This window comes from Sorex fumeus, unplaced genomic scaffold (assembly GCF_029834395.1).
Source record: "Sorex fumeus unplaced genomic scaffold, SorFum_2.1 ptg000041l, whole genome shotgun sequence".
NCBI classification, from domain to species: Eukaryota; Metazoa; Chordata; class Mammalia; order Eulipotyphla; family Soricidae; genus Sorex; species Sorex fumeus.
In genome coordinates this window covers 8,656,718-8,670,479 of record NW_026606098.1, presented here as the reverse complement: position 1 = coordinate 8,670,479, position 13,762 = coordinate 8,656,718, and the positions used below count along the sequence as shown (strand labels likewise).

Sequence of the window (13,762 nt, the reverse complement as noted above, 5' to 3'; positions counted from 1 at the left end):
CGGGCGCCCGCTTTGCTTCCCTGACTGCGCGCGAGCAAACGGGCCGAGAACCAAACGGTCCGGGGGCGCCATGCGGGGGGCTCCAGAGGACCCCTGCCACCCGCTGGCGCTGCTGCCGGTGCTCTGGTTACTGACCCGCGCGGCGCGTCTCCACGGTGAGTTCGGGGGGCGCCGTGAGGCCCCTCCCCTCAACCTCACCCCCACCCCGCAGAGCCTGACCGCAGCAAGGTGCAGGCTGAAGGACCCAGGTGGGGGGTTCGCCAGTGCTGTCGCGCCCTCAGGGGCTGGGGGTGGGCGCCCCGTTGGGTACAGAATGTTAGCACAGAGGGGCAGCGGGTCCTGCCCAGAGCCCGGGTGGGGGTGGCCAGTGCCCGCTTCCACAGGGGACTCCAGAACGTGTTGGGTCGGAGGTGGGGGGGAAGTTGGGGTTCCAGGCGAAGCCCCTGCAAGAGCTCTTGGGGGGGACCCTCTACCTCCCTCCACAGGCAGCCTGGACCCCCTGCAATGTTACTGTGTTGGGCTGTGGGGGGACCTGAACTGCTCCTGGGGTGGTCTTGGGGACCAGGAAGTACCATCCACCCTGCACCTGGAGAGCCAGAAGTAGTGAGTACTTTGGAGCATGCGGGGTGAGGGGTGGGCTGCCAGGACCCTTGGTCCTCGCCCCCTGCCTCCCAGCCCTCTGCTGCTTCATTATTGTTATTTTGGTGGTTGGGTCCCAGCTGTGCTCAGGGCGGACCCAGTTCTCTCTCCCGGTGCAGGGGAGAAGACCCCCGCTGGTTCCTTTGTCAGGCCCACACCCCACCCCCACCCCATGCTGCTCTCTGAGCTGCGCATCAGAGAGGTTGAGTCACTTACTTGGGCACACACAGCCTCACAGCCTTGTGGCACTGCTCAGGGCACCCCCCCATGTCTCCTCAGCCACCCCAACAGGACCTGGACAGTGGCAGTGCCCCCAGGGCAGGGCTGGGTGACCCTGGCCCGGGAATACCTCACCGCGTCTGACCAGCTCCTCGTCTGGGGGGCCATGGGGGGCCGACGCCTCTGGCCCCCGGTCCTGGTGAACCTGGAGAGCCGAAGTAAGAGGCAGACGCGGGGGGCTGTGGGGGACTCCCGGGCCGTGGGTGGTTGCTGCAGGGGCTCTCCCGATCCCAGTGAAGCCGGACGCGCCCATCCTGGACCCTGCCGTGGATTTTCCCGAGGAGGCGCCCGGGGAGGCGAGGATCACGTGGCGCCCGCCTGCCTGGCCGCGGCACAAGCACCTGGTCTGCAGGTTCTACTATCGGCGAGGCCAGGAAAACACCTGGACCCAGGCGAGTGGACACTCCACCCTGTTCTGAACATCACCCCTCCATCCGAAACCCCCCAAGGTCTGCCCTTGACCCTGGAAAAGTTTGCCAAGACTGAGCCACAACGCTCCTTCTTGTCCCCGCTGCCCCGTCTCCCATCCTGCGTGTCTCCAAACCACGCGGGATGGCAGGAACACGGTCAGGACAGATGAACGGATGGACAGACAGATGGACAGACAGTGGCCCTCAGACCAGAGTGCACCTCCCACACAGCGCTGCCCAGCCTCCTGGAATCCTTTGTCTCTCTTGTTTGGGTCTTTCTTTGCTCGGGGGCCAAATCTGGCGGGGCTTAGGGTCCTTCCTGGCTCCCAGGGCATGGGGACACGCCTGGCTCCCTCATCAGATGTCTGATGCCACACCCGGGCCTTGTACCCAAGAAGAACCTGAGCACTTTTTTTTTTTCTTTTTGGGTCACACCCTGTGATGCTCAGGGGTTACTCCTGACTGTGCACTCAGGAATTACTCCTGGCGGTGCTGGGGGGACCATATGGGATGCTGGGGATTAAACCCAGGTTGGCGTGTACAAGGCAATCGCCCTACTCACTGTGCTATCTATCTGGCCCCTGAGCACTTCTTTTTTTTTCTTTTCGGGTCCCACCCAGAGGTGCTCAGGGCTAACTCAGGGCTCTGTACTCAGGAGCCATGCCCCGCCACTGTACTAGGGCTCCGACCCCAACCCTGAGGACTTCTTTTTTTTTTTTGTTTTTTGGGCCACACCCGGCGATGCTCAGGGGTTACTCCTGGCTCTGCACTCAAGAATCACTCCTGGCAGTGCTTGGGGGACCATATGGGATGCTGGGAATTGAACCCGAGTCAGTGTCGTGCAAGGCAAACGCCCTACCCACTGTGCTATCGCCCCAGCCCCTCCTGAGCACTTCTTTCCTTGCACGTGGCTGACCAGGTGGTGATTCCAGCACCCCATAGGGTGCCCCAAGCCCGCCAGGAGTGACCCCTGAGCACTGCTGGCTGTCACCCCAGACACACGCAACAAAATCAAACTCTGTGCTCAGTACTGGGCCTCTTGCCCGTGTCTCCCCAGCTGGACCTGGAGCTGGGGTCCACCGCTCTGAGCCCTCTGGAACTCCAGGACCTGCAGCCGGTCACGACCTACGAAGTGCATGGCCAGTGCCGCGTGGAAACCGAGGAGGACCTTTGGGGCGAGCTGAGCCCTATTCTCTCCTTCCAGACGCTGCCACCCGGTGAGGGGCTTGGGGTGCCCTCAGCCTTCAGCGTATCCTACCCGGAGACCCCCCCCATCTGACCCTCCTCTCTTCTCTCTCTTCACCAGCTCCAGAGGAGGTGTGGATTCTGGGGCATGGCTGCGGGTCGCTGGACGCACAGGACCCCATGCTTCTGTGGAAGGTGAGCTGAGGGTTCCTGCGATACAGGCACGACCGTCAGTGTGTGTGTGTGTGTGTGTGTGTGTGTGTGTGTGTGTTGCTGAGAATCAAACCCAGGGTCTCACATACACGAGGCGACATCTCTGCCCACTGAGAAACCATCTCCCCAGCGCTTTCTGGCAGATTTGAACCAAGACATGAGTATTCAGGGGCCCGAGAAATACTCCAGGGGCCAAACCATAACACAGCGGGGAGGGCACTGGCCTTGCACTCAGCTGCCCCGGGTTCAAGCCTGGCAACTCCATAGGGTGCCATGAGCCCACCAGGAGTGAGGCCTGAGTGCAGAGTCACCAGTAAGTCCTGAGCACCGCCGAGTATGACCCAAAAAACAAACAACAAAAATGCAGTAGTCAGGGCTGGAGCGATAGCACAGCGGGTAGGGCATTTGCCTTGCACGTGGTTGACCCGGGTTTGATTCCCAGCATCCCATATGTTCCCACGAGGACCGCCAGGAGTAATTCTTGAGTGCAGGGCCAGGAGGAACCCCTATGCATTGCTGGGTGTGTCCCAAAAAGCCTTCCCCCCAAAATGCAATAGTCTCAGGGTCCAGAACAATACAAGGACAGGGAGGGTGTTTGCCTTGCACACGGCTGACCCCAGTTCGATTCCAGGCATTTCATACAGTCTCTGAACACCACCAAGAGTAATTTCTGGGCTCAGAGCGCAGTAATTCCTAAGCCCTGAGGATTGCTGGGTGTGACCCCAAGCAGGAGGTAGTCTAGGGATTAAAGTGTTTGCCCCGCATGTGGGTGAGCCTGGTTCAATCCCCAACACACATACAGTCCCCAGAGTACACGGGGATGACCTGAGTGTGGAGAAGGAGCAAGCCCTGAGTGCAGCTGGGCGCGGCCCAGAACATAAAGCAGGATAGAGATGGATAAAGATGGAGATGGAGATGGATAGAGATGGATAAAGGGTAAAGATGGAGTCGGGGGGATGGCGCAGGAGCTGTGGCATGAACTTGACGCACACTTTGCCTGTGGGGTCTCAAGGCTCCATTCTGACGTGGCTGAGTTCCCCTGAGAGCTGCCAGGTGACATCCCCCTGATGCCCAGCAGTGCTGGACGTGGTACAGGGAAACAACATTTAGAGAGAGTGAAAGAACAACCCCTCCGAAGTCTTTTCATTTATTTATAAAAAGTTGTTTCCACGCTGGAGCCATCGCTCAGTGGGCTGGGTGGAGCCATGTCGTCTGAGAAAGGGCCCCTCGGGTCACCAGGTGTGACCCCGGGAAGAAAAGGAGAAAAAAAAGAAAGGGCCAGAGGGGGGGTTCTCTTGCATGAGTGTGGCTGTGAGTTGGGGTTCCCAGTGCCTCACATGACCCAGGGGCGATGCTGGCAGCCCCAGGGTCTGAGCGCTGGGACTGGGCAGTGCCCCTGAGGGGGCAGGGCTGGGTCCATCTTCTTGCCCTCCTCCCTCAGGCTCCGGCAAGCAGCGTGCAAACGAGCTATACAGTTTGGTACCAAGTGGAGGGCAAGCTGCTGAGCCAGAAGGGGGTCCCCTGCTGTCGCGCCCCTATCCCCACCACGGCCATGTCCGCAGGGGTGTCTCTCTCCAATGGGGTCACCAGCCCGGAGTCCAGGGCCAACCTCTCCTTGGGTTGTTCGGGTAAGAGGCGGGGCCTTTCCCTGCTGGGTGGGGCGGGGCTTTCCCCATTGGCCCGCTGAGACCTCCCCGTCCCGCCCCCAGCTCCAGGCTCCGCCCCCCAGGACGTGGTGCTCCGCCACGTGGCCAGGGGCAGTGGGCTCTTGGTGACTTGGCGTCGGGGCTCGGAGGCAGCCTGGGGATACGTGGTAGACTGGGTCCCGGACACAGACACCCCTGGGGAACTCAGCTGGGTCCGGCTTCCCCCCGAGAACCTCAGTGCCCTGTTGCCAGGTAAGAGTTGACAGGCTGGGATTGGGGGGGCGGGGACCCTCCCGCGCGGAGGCAACAGCTACAGAGTCGCTATGGGGGGCGAGTGGGAGGGGACAGAGAGATACAACCAGGGGAAAGGTGCTCGCGACCTGGGTCCGATTCCCAGCCTCACATGGCCCGTGGAGCACCGTCAGTGGGATCCCTGAGCACAGAGCCAGGAGTAGCCCCTGAGCACTGTAAGAGCACCTGCCCAGGGAGAATGGGGCAGGGGTGATGTTCATGGATCTTTGCTTTTCCTCCTGCCCAGGTCACTTCGAAGGAGGGGTCCCCTACCGGGTCACGGTCACTGCTGTCTCTGAGAGGGGCTTGGCCCCTGCCCCCTCCTTGTGGGCGTTCACCGAGGAACTAGGTTAGAGGTGGGGCTTCGGTCTGGGGGGCCCTGGAGCTCGACTGCCTGTGCAGCTGCTCACTGCTCCCCTCACCCCCTACCAGCACCCCTCAAGGGGCCCACACTGCGGAGACTCCAGGATGCTCCCCTCAGGACCCCCATCATAGCGTGGGACGAACTCCCAAGGCACCAGCTTCGGGGTCACCTCTCCCACTACACGCTGTGCACGCGGACAGGGACTGACGCCCCGGCCTGCAGCAATGGTGAGGTGCCCTGCGTCCGACCCCGGGACACCCCTTCAGCCAGCCCACCCGTTACCCTCCAAGCGTTTTTGTTATTGTTGTGTTTGGGGACCCACACCTAGTCGGGGGCTGACTCCTGGCTCTGCACTCAGGGATCCCTCCTGGCGGTGCTGGGGAACCCTACAGCATGCTGGGGATGGGACCCGGGTCGGCCGTGTGCAAAGCAAACACCTTCCCTCAGACCCAGTGACCCCACGTCTTGCACAGTGGGCTCAGTCATTCCCAGTCTCCCACAGGCCGGCTCCAGCCGAGTCCTTCTTGCTCTCCCAGACCCATACAGGCCTCCAGACCCTGCTACCTCTCCACCCCCCCCAGTCGCATCCCCAAATATTTGTTCTCGGGTTTGGGTGTTTGTTGGCTTGTTTGTTTCTGGGTCACACTCAGATGTGCTCAGTTGACTCCTGTCTCTGAGCTCAGGGTCTCTCCTGGTGAGCTCTCCGGGCATCGAACCCACATTGGCTGCATGAAAGGCCAGCGCCCTTCCGGCCCGCTGTGCTGCGGCTCACCCCTCACATCAGCTTCCCAAGGGTGTCCCCTTTCTCCCTCCCTGCCAGAACATGGGGGATTCTTATAGCTTCGAGAAATCCCAAGGCCCGTTCTCCCCTACTTTCCACGGGGATAGAGGCAAGATTCCACTCAGTACCCCCGAAGGAAGGAACCCCAGTGTCAAAGGAGCCTTTGGGAGAATGTTAAGTTACCACTGAGAAAGAGCCCAGTTCCCTCAGGCTCCTGCAGTACCCTCGGGCTCCCGACCCCCCACCCTCTTTGTAGACGACTGCTGGCTTGCACCCTAGGTAGCTCCGAATTCTTTATTTTATTTGGGGTTTTGGGTGTGTTGCCCCAAAGGGGGTTCAGGGAGTGCTGGAGCGTCACCCAAGAGGAAGGCAAGATCCTAAACCACTGAGCTATCTGCCCCATCTGCTCGAACCCCTTCATCAAACGTCCCGTGGTAAATACCATCACCCTCATTCTGAGGATGCCCCCTTCCCTGTTTCAGATGAAGGAGGTGGGGAATATAAGATTCTCTGTCCCCCACAAGTTTGGGTGAAGGAATCCGCTGTCAAATGAGGCTGCTTAGTTTGGTTGTTTAATTTTGTTTTTGGGGCCACACCAGGCGTTACTCCTGGCTGCAGGCCTAGTGGTGCTCAAACGACCATATCCAATGCTGGGGATTGAATCGGTGTAGCTCGCAGGCAAGGCAAGCTCCCTAACCTGACCGCTAGGCGTTGTTTGCTCTCCATTGCCAGAGGGTACTAACTTGATCCATAATTAACCTTGATGCAAACCCAAAAGGCTGGAAATCTCTTTTCCTGCAAACATGGGACACGCCACTATCACAGTGTTGCCGCAAGAGGGCTCTGCGGGGGCCCTCTGTCCCTCCCTGGCCCGAGTCTCTTTAACTTCCGCCCCTGGTCGTGACTTCCCTCCAGAACTCCTTGTAGCCCCCAGGTCCCTCAGATACCCGATCCTCGCCCACCGCCAAAGCTCACCACATTGACTGGCCGAACAGGTGACTCTAGCTTCTTTATTTTGGGGTGTGGGGTGTAGGTGACCAAAACACTTTTTGGGGGCTCAGGGAACCCTGAGTGGTTCCTGAGATCTAGCCCAGGTTGACCACCGGAGAGGATTGTGCCTTGTCCGCAGTACAAACTCCAAATCGACCCGCGTTCTTAAAGGTCTCTGGCATGAGCATCCACGTGCCCCATCACCCCACATTTCTGAGGCTGCCATCTTCCTCCCTCGCTGAGAGAGCTTTGGGGTTCCTATACATATGAGAAATCCCAAAATTCTTTTCTCCATGGAGGAAGGTGGCAGAGGCAAGATTCAGCTCAGCACCTCCAGAAATTTTGGGTGAAGGCACCTCCCTTATGGGAACTGTGGTGCATTAGAGGAGTGTTAAAAGTAAGTTTACTTACTTTTAAAGTAAAGGCCCTCCCGTTGTTTGTCGATTTGCTCGAGCGGGCCCAGTAACGTCTCCATTGGAGACTTCGTTGTTACTGTGTTTGGCATATCGAATACGTCAAGGGGAGCTTGCCAGGCTCTGCTGTGCGGGTGAGATACTCTCGGTAGCTTACCGGGCTCTCCGAGAGGGGCGGAGGAATCGAACTCAGGTCGGCCATGTTGGCTGTGTGCAAGGCAAACGCCCTACCGCTGTGCTATCGCTCCAGGGGAGTGTTAATTAACACAAAACCAATGAGAGTAGGATGGGGCAGTCTCCTTCCCTGGAAATACAAGCTACACCACTTCCACTGAGGATTTTTTATTTTATTTGGGGCTTCAGGATGGGTCAGTGGGGTTCTGGAGGCCATTATCAAAGCCTCATATTGCATCTCATTTGCTACAAGGAAGGCAAGTTACCATTTAAAAAATGATAATGATTATTATTATTTTTGCTTTTTGGGTCACACCTGGTGATGCACAGGGGTTACTCCTGGCTTTGCACTCAAGGGTAACTGCTCTGCACTGTTACTCCTTGCGGTGCTCAGGGGACCATATGACACACTGAGAATCGAACCCGGGTCGGCCGCATGCAAGGCAGACACCTTACCCACTGTGCTATTGCTCCAGCCACTTAAAAAATAATTGAATCGAAAAAATTTTGGTCCTCTTTCTCTTTGAACAAGGCAAGTTCCAAACCCAATGTGCTATCTCTCTCTGGCTGAACCCCTTTGTAAAAGTTTCCAGTTATAATGAACCCCACAACTCACCACCCCACATTTCCCTGTTCTTATGTGAAAGGGCTGTGGAAGCAAGATTCAACTTAATATCCCCAACTTTGTGGAAAAGGGAATCAGCTGTCATCAGAAGTGAGGCTACTTTGTTTTCTTTTTTTTTTTTTCTTTTTTTTTTCTTTCTTTGGGTCACACCCAGCGATGTACAGGAATTACTCCTGGCAGTACTCAGGGACACATATGGGATGCTGGGAATCGAACCCGGGTCGGCTGCATGCAAGGCAAACGGCCTATTCGCTGTACTATCACTCCAGCCGCGGTGAGTCTCGGGTGATCCTAACTCTGCAGTCAGGAATCTCTCCTGGCAGAACTGGGAGACTGCATGGGCAGCCTACAAACAAACCAGTGTCCTCTGAATGAAAGGCAAGAGCCCTAATCGCTGTGCTCCCCCTGCAGCGGTTAAACCTGCGAGCTTGATCCTTAATTACCCTATACTTAACACTGAAGCAAACCCAGGGGTGGAAATTTCTTAGAGAAACGGGCCTCCGGAGGGGGGGAAAACGCCCCACAGCGCCGCCTGGTGACGTTTAGGCGGAACCGCCGCGGCCTGACTTTCCCACGCTTAAGATTTCCAGCCCTTTTGTTTGCTTCAATGTTAAGTATAGGGTAATTAAGGATCAAGCACACTCCCTTCCGCCGCTGTAGCGGGAGCATAGCGGTTTGGGCTCTTGGCTTGCATTCAGGGGACCCTGGTTTGTTTGTAGGCTCCCCATACGGTCCCCCAGTCATGCCAGGAGTGATTCCTGGTGTAGAACAGGAGTACCACTTGTTCTACAGCTTCGCTGGGGGTGACCCCAAAATTACAAACAAAAAAGGCAGCCTCAGTCCCTTCCAGCTTGAGGGGTTCTGAGTTGTAACTTGCTTCCACACATGCTCCTTCTCATAGAACCGGCACCCTCAGAATTGTGGGGTGACGTGCTGTGGGATTGACCATAAGAGTAAACCTTTCCGAAGGGCTCAATCAGAGAGATAGCAAAGTGGGTTCAGAACTTTTCTTTCTTTTTTTTTATTAATTTTTATTAGTGAAACACCATTAGGTAAAGTTGTAGATTTACAAATTTCTGTGCTTGGGTTTCAATTATACAATGACAAATACCCATCCCTCCACCAGTGCCCATTTTCCACCACCATGGATCCCAGTATCCCTCCCACATCAGAACTTTTATTGCTCAAAGGGAAGATAACAAAAAAAACTGTCTTGCTTGTGGCAGACCAGGTTCAGTGCGCAGCACCCTTCATGATCCCTAGGAAAAAGGAGTGACCACCCCAAACCCTAAGAGGAGATTCAGCTATGTACCCCTCCAAAAGTTGGGATGGCAGGAATTGAACCCGTGGCCTCCCACGTGGAAGGCAAGCACCCGCCCCACTCTGCTTCCACTGCACTGGAGGAAGCTGCACGCTTCATCATTAATGACCCCATATTTAACATTGAAGCAAACAAAAGGACTGGAAATCTTAAGCGTGGGAAAGTCGGGCCACGGCAGTTCTACCAAAACGCCACGAGGTGGCGCTGTGGGTGTTCCAGTCCCTCCCCAGACCCGGTCCTCTAAGAAATTTCCACCCTTGGGTTTGCTTCAGTGTTAAGTATAGGGTAATTAAGGATCAAGCACGCAGCTTGATTTGGGTTTGATTTCCACCATCCTAACTTTTGGGGGTACATAGCTGAGTCTCCTCTGGGGGTTTGGGTGGGCACCCCAGTGTGGTTCTAGAATGCTGAGGATTGAACCTGGTCTGCCACGAGCAAGACAAAGATATTTCTTGTTGTTCTCTTTGCTTCAAGCAAGAAAAGTTCTGAACCCACTTTGCTATCTCTCTGACCGATCCCTTTGGAAAGGTTTACATCACGCCACATTCTGAGGGTGCCCCAATCCTGTTCTACAAGGAGGAGGGTGCATGGGAGCAAGATATCCCCCAAGGGTGAAGAGATCCACGATCCAGGGATTGAGGCTACTTTGTTTTTTGTTTGTTTGTGGTTTGGGGGACACACCCTTTGATGCTCAGGGAGTACTCCTGCTCTGCACACAGGATTCACTCCTGCTATGATTTGGGACCATATGGGGAGCCTACAAACAAACCAGAGTCCTGTGAATGCAAGGCAAGAGCCATAACCGATCTGCTCCCGCTGCATCGGTGGAAGGGGAGTGCTTGATCCTTAATTACCCCATACCTAACACTGAAGCAAAGAAAAGGGCTGGAAACCTTCAGCGTGGGAAAATCGGGCCGGGACAGTCCCGCCAAAACGCCACGCGACAGCGCTATGGGTCATTTTCATCACTCCCCAGTCCTGTTTCTCTATGAAATTTCTGCCCCTGGGTTTGCTTCAATGTTAACTATGGGGTCATTAAGGATCAAGCATGCAACCTGGGTCTTGCAGCGGTAGCAGAGCAGGGAAGGCGCTTAGCTTGTATTTCGCATTTCCACTGAAGATTATTTCCTTGTCCGGTAATAATGAACATTCTTTCCAAATCACCCCCGTTCCTTTGACCGTGTGTTCTTTCACACCAACTTCTGGGGTACCACATATAACTGAATTTTGCCTTTGTCATCCTTCTCCACAGAGAAGAGAGGACTTTGGGACTCTCTCTCTCTCTCTCTCTCTCTATATATATATATATATACATATATATATATATATATATGAAGCCCCAAATTTCTGGCGGGCAGGAAGGAACATGGCACTCTCAGAAATGTGGGGTGATGGGCATGAGGATGACCATGATATGAATCTTATAAGAGCGGGGATCTGGACAAGATAGTACTGCAGGGAAGGTACTTTCCTGACCTATGTCCAACCTGGGTTCGAACCCCCTCACATATAGGGTCCCCTGAGCCCTCCCAGAAGCTCTGCTGTGGCCATCCACCCCCCAAAATCCAGAAGCCAGAAACACTTGCTGGGCCAATCAGTGAGGTGGGCTGCGGCAGTGGGTGGGGGTTGGCTTCCCTCTGCAGAAATTCTGAGGGTCCTGGGGAGCTATGACAGGTTCTGGAGGGAGGTCAGGACCAGGGGAGAACACTTCTTAGAGAAGCGCCCCTGGGGAGTGATGGAAACGCCCCAGAGCGCCCTCTTGTGGTAGCACGGTGGAAGTGATGGAGTTCCCCAAGATTTCCAGCCATGGGGTTTGCTAAAGGGCTGGAAACCTTAAGCGTGGGAAAATAGGGCCCCAATGTTAACCATGGGTCATTAAGGATCAAGTCCACAGCCTCTGGTCATGCAGGAGTAGCAGAGCGGGGAGGGCTCTTTCCGTTCATGCAAGCCACCTGGTTCAATACCTGCCATCCCAAATTTTTGGGGGGTACACAGCTGAATTTCCTCTGGGTTTTGGGGTGGATCACCCCAGCGTGGTTCTAGGGACCATGAGGGGTGCTGAGTGCTGAGGATTGAACCTGGTCTGCCACAAGCAAGACAAGGTTGGTTTTTGTTCTCTGCGCTTTGAGCTAGAAAAGTTCTGAACCCACTTTACTCTCTCTCTGACGGAGCCCTTTGGAAAGGTTTACTGTTATGGTCAATCCCACAATCTCCCCACATTCTTTTTTTTTTTTTTTTTGCTTTTTGGGTCACACCTGGCGATGCACAGGGGCTTCTCCTGGCTCTGCACTCAGGAGTTACTCCTGGCAGTGCTCAGGGGACCATATGGAATGCTGGGAATCGAACCTGGGTCGGCCGCGTGCAAAGCAAACGCCCTATCCGCTGTGCTATCTCTCCAGCACCCCTTCTCCACATTTTGAGGGTGCCCCAACCTGTTCTACAAGAAGAAGGGGACACAGAAGCAAGATACAGCCCAGAACGCCCCCAAACTGGGGTGAGGGGATCCACCATCAAGGGACTGAGGCTGCTCTTTTGTTTGTTTATGGTTTGGGGGGCCACACCCGGCAGTGCTCAGTGGTGACTCCTGGCTCTGCACTCAGTAGTCACTCCTGGCATAACTGGGGGACCCTATGCAGAGCCTATGAACTATCCTGTCTCCTGTGAATGCAAAGCAAGAGCTCTACCTGTTCTGTATTTGCTCCACGAGTATAGAGCGGGTCACTGAGTGAAAACCTCTGGGAGATGAGGAGGGAGGTGAGGAGGCTGCCCTGTTGCAGAAAGCAACTACGCCCTCAGCTGGCGACCATCTCTGCAAGCCCTGTGAATGTTCCTACCTACAGTGAGTGGCAGTACCCGGAGTCTCCCACTACCCAGCCTTTCCTGGGGTCCGTGCGAGCTGTGGATGACGGCGTCCACCCGAGTAGGACAGGGCCCCCCTGGCCCCAGCCTTCGGTTTTACCTGCCAGGTAAGTGGGGCTATGAGGTGGGGGGCCTGCTGCATTGAAAGGGGTTATGCAATAGCCCAGGGTTTCGAATTGGGGGTCACATTCACGGTGCGTCTGGGGTTCTTTTGGGCTCCCTAAACATCGCCCCTCTATTGAAGGGGCCTCCCCACTCCCGGGATGCCCCGCCTAGCCACGCCCACAGCAGTCACGCCCATGGGCCCGCCTCCTGAGCCTCAGCCCCGCCCACTAAGGCTCTTTAACCAGTGACTGTTCTAGTCACAGGCTTCACCCCACCCACCAACACTGGCCCCGCCCTTCTAAGCCCCGCCCCTTCTTGCGCCCCTGCCGCCCCGCGCAGAAAACGCCCCAGCGGCGTGGAAAGTGGTGCTGGTTCTCCTCGCCTCCTGCAGCGTGTTCCTGCTGGGCCTGCTCTTCTGCAGAAGGTGAGGCCGCAGATGCGGGGTGGCAACCGGGTTGGTGGACATGCCTGGGAGCGTGGCCAGGGGTGGGCTCCCGGTGCTGTGACGCCCGCAGACAAACCCGCAGCCTGGGCACGGCTGTGTGGCCACTGGGACCCCAGCCCTGACTCTTCCCGCTTTGCCAGGTGCTCGCAGCGGGTGTGGGAGAAGACTCCAGATCCTGCCAACAGCAGTTTCTACTTCCGCCAGCCCCATGTTCAGGTGAGCAGAAGGGTGGCTGGTGGGGTCTCGCGGGATGCTGGGGAGTCAGGAATGCAGGGAACTTGGGGGGCCGGAGCGGGCATAGCACTTGCCTTGCAGGCAATCAGCCCAGCTGTACCCGCTGCACCCCGTATGGTCTCCCCAGTCCTCCAGGAATGACACCTGAGTGCAGAGCCAGCATTACCCCTGAGCGCAGCGGGGGTGGCCCCCAAACCAAAAAGAAAAGAATTTCCTTCTGTTCCTTGTCAGGAGCCGCCCTACGCCCAACCCCCTGGGGACTTGCCTTTCCTGAAAGTGGAGGAGATGGAGCCACCAGCGCCCCCCAGCCCCCCCAAGGCCTCCCGTCTGCTGGATACTGGGTATGAGAAACATTTCCTACCCACACCTGAGGCACTGGGCCTCCTGCCCCCGTGTTCCCCAGGCTCCCGGGCTGAGCCTGAACCAGCCTCGTCCAGGGAGAGGGATGTTCAGTGGACAGATGAAGATGCTGAGGATCAGAGAAGCTGAGACAGTTGCCTGAGGACACACAGGGAGATGCTGAGAGGGATGGCTCCCCAGAGAGAAGGCATCTGCTCTGGAGGGCTGAGGGAGTCCCTGCAGCCGCCTCCCAGTCTAGAAGCCTCACTGGGAACATCGCCACCATGCTTGCAGCTAGGGATGACCCCTGGACGGTTCTGCCAATGGGAATTGAGCCGAGGTGACTTGAATCAATGACGATGAGATGGGGGCGGGGCACCGGAGTCTCCTCTCCCGTCAGCTGGAACAGCAGAGTGGCCTCCCGCTCTAACTGTGTATGTGATAAGAAA

At 56.6% G+C, this 13,762-nt stretch overlaps 1 protein-coding gene across 1 annotated transcript; it reads left to right on the top strand.

Annotated features, from left to right (window-relative positions):
- Nucleotides 1-70: 70 nt before the first annotated feature.
- On the top strand, nt 71-13,463 carry IL27RA (interleukin 27 receptor subunit alpha). The gene is made up of 14 exons (XM_056119686.1): nt 71-155; nt 486-603; nt 919-1,076; nt 1,153-1,310; nt 2,386-2,545; nt 2,635-2,708; nt 4,168-4,354; nt 4,436-4,624; nt 4,911-5,012; nt 5,096-5,254; nt 12,172-12,297; nt 12,635-12,719; nt 12,881-12,956; nt 13,206-13,463. The coding sequence occupies exons 1-14, from the start codon at nt 71-73 to the stop codon at nt 13,461-13,463; spliced, it is 1,935 nt and encodes a 644-aa protein (XP_055975661.1).
- Nucleotides 13,464-13,762: the final 299 nt, after the last annotated feature.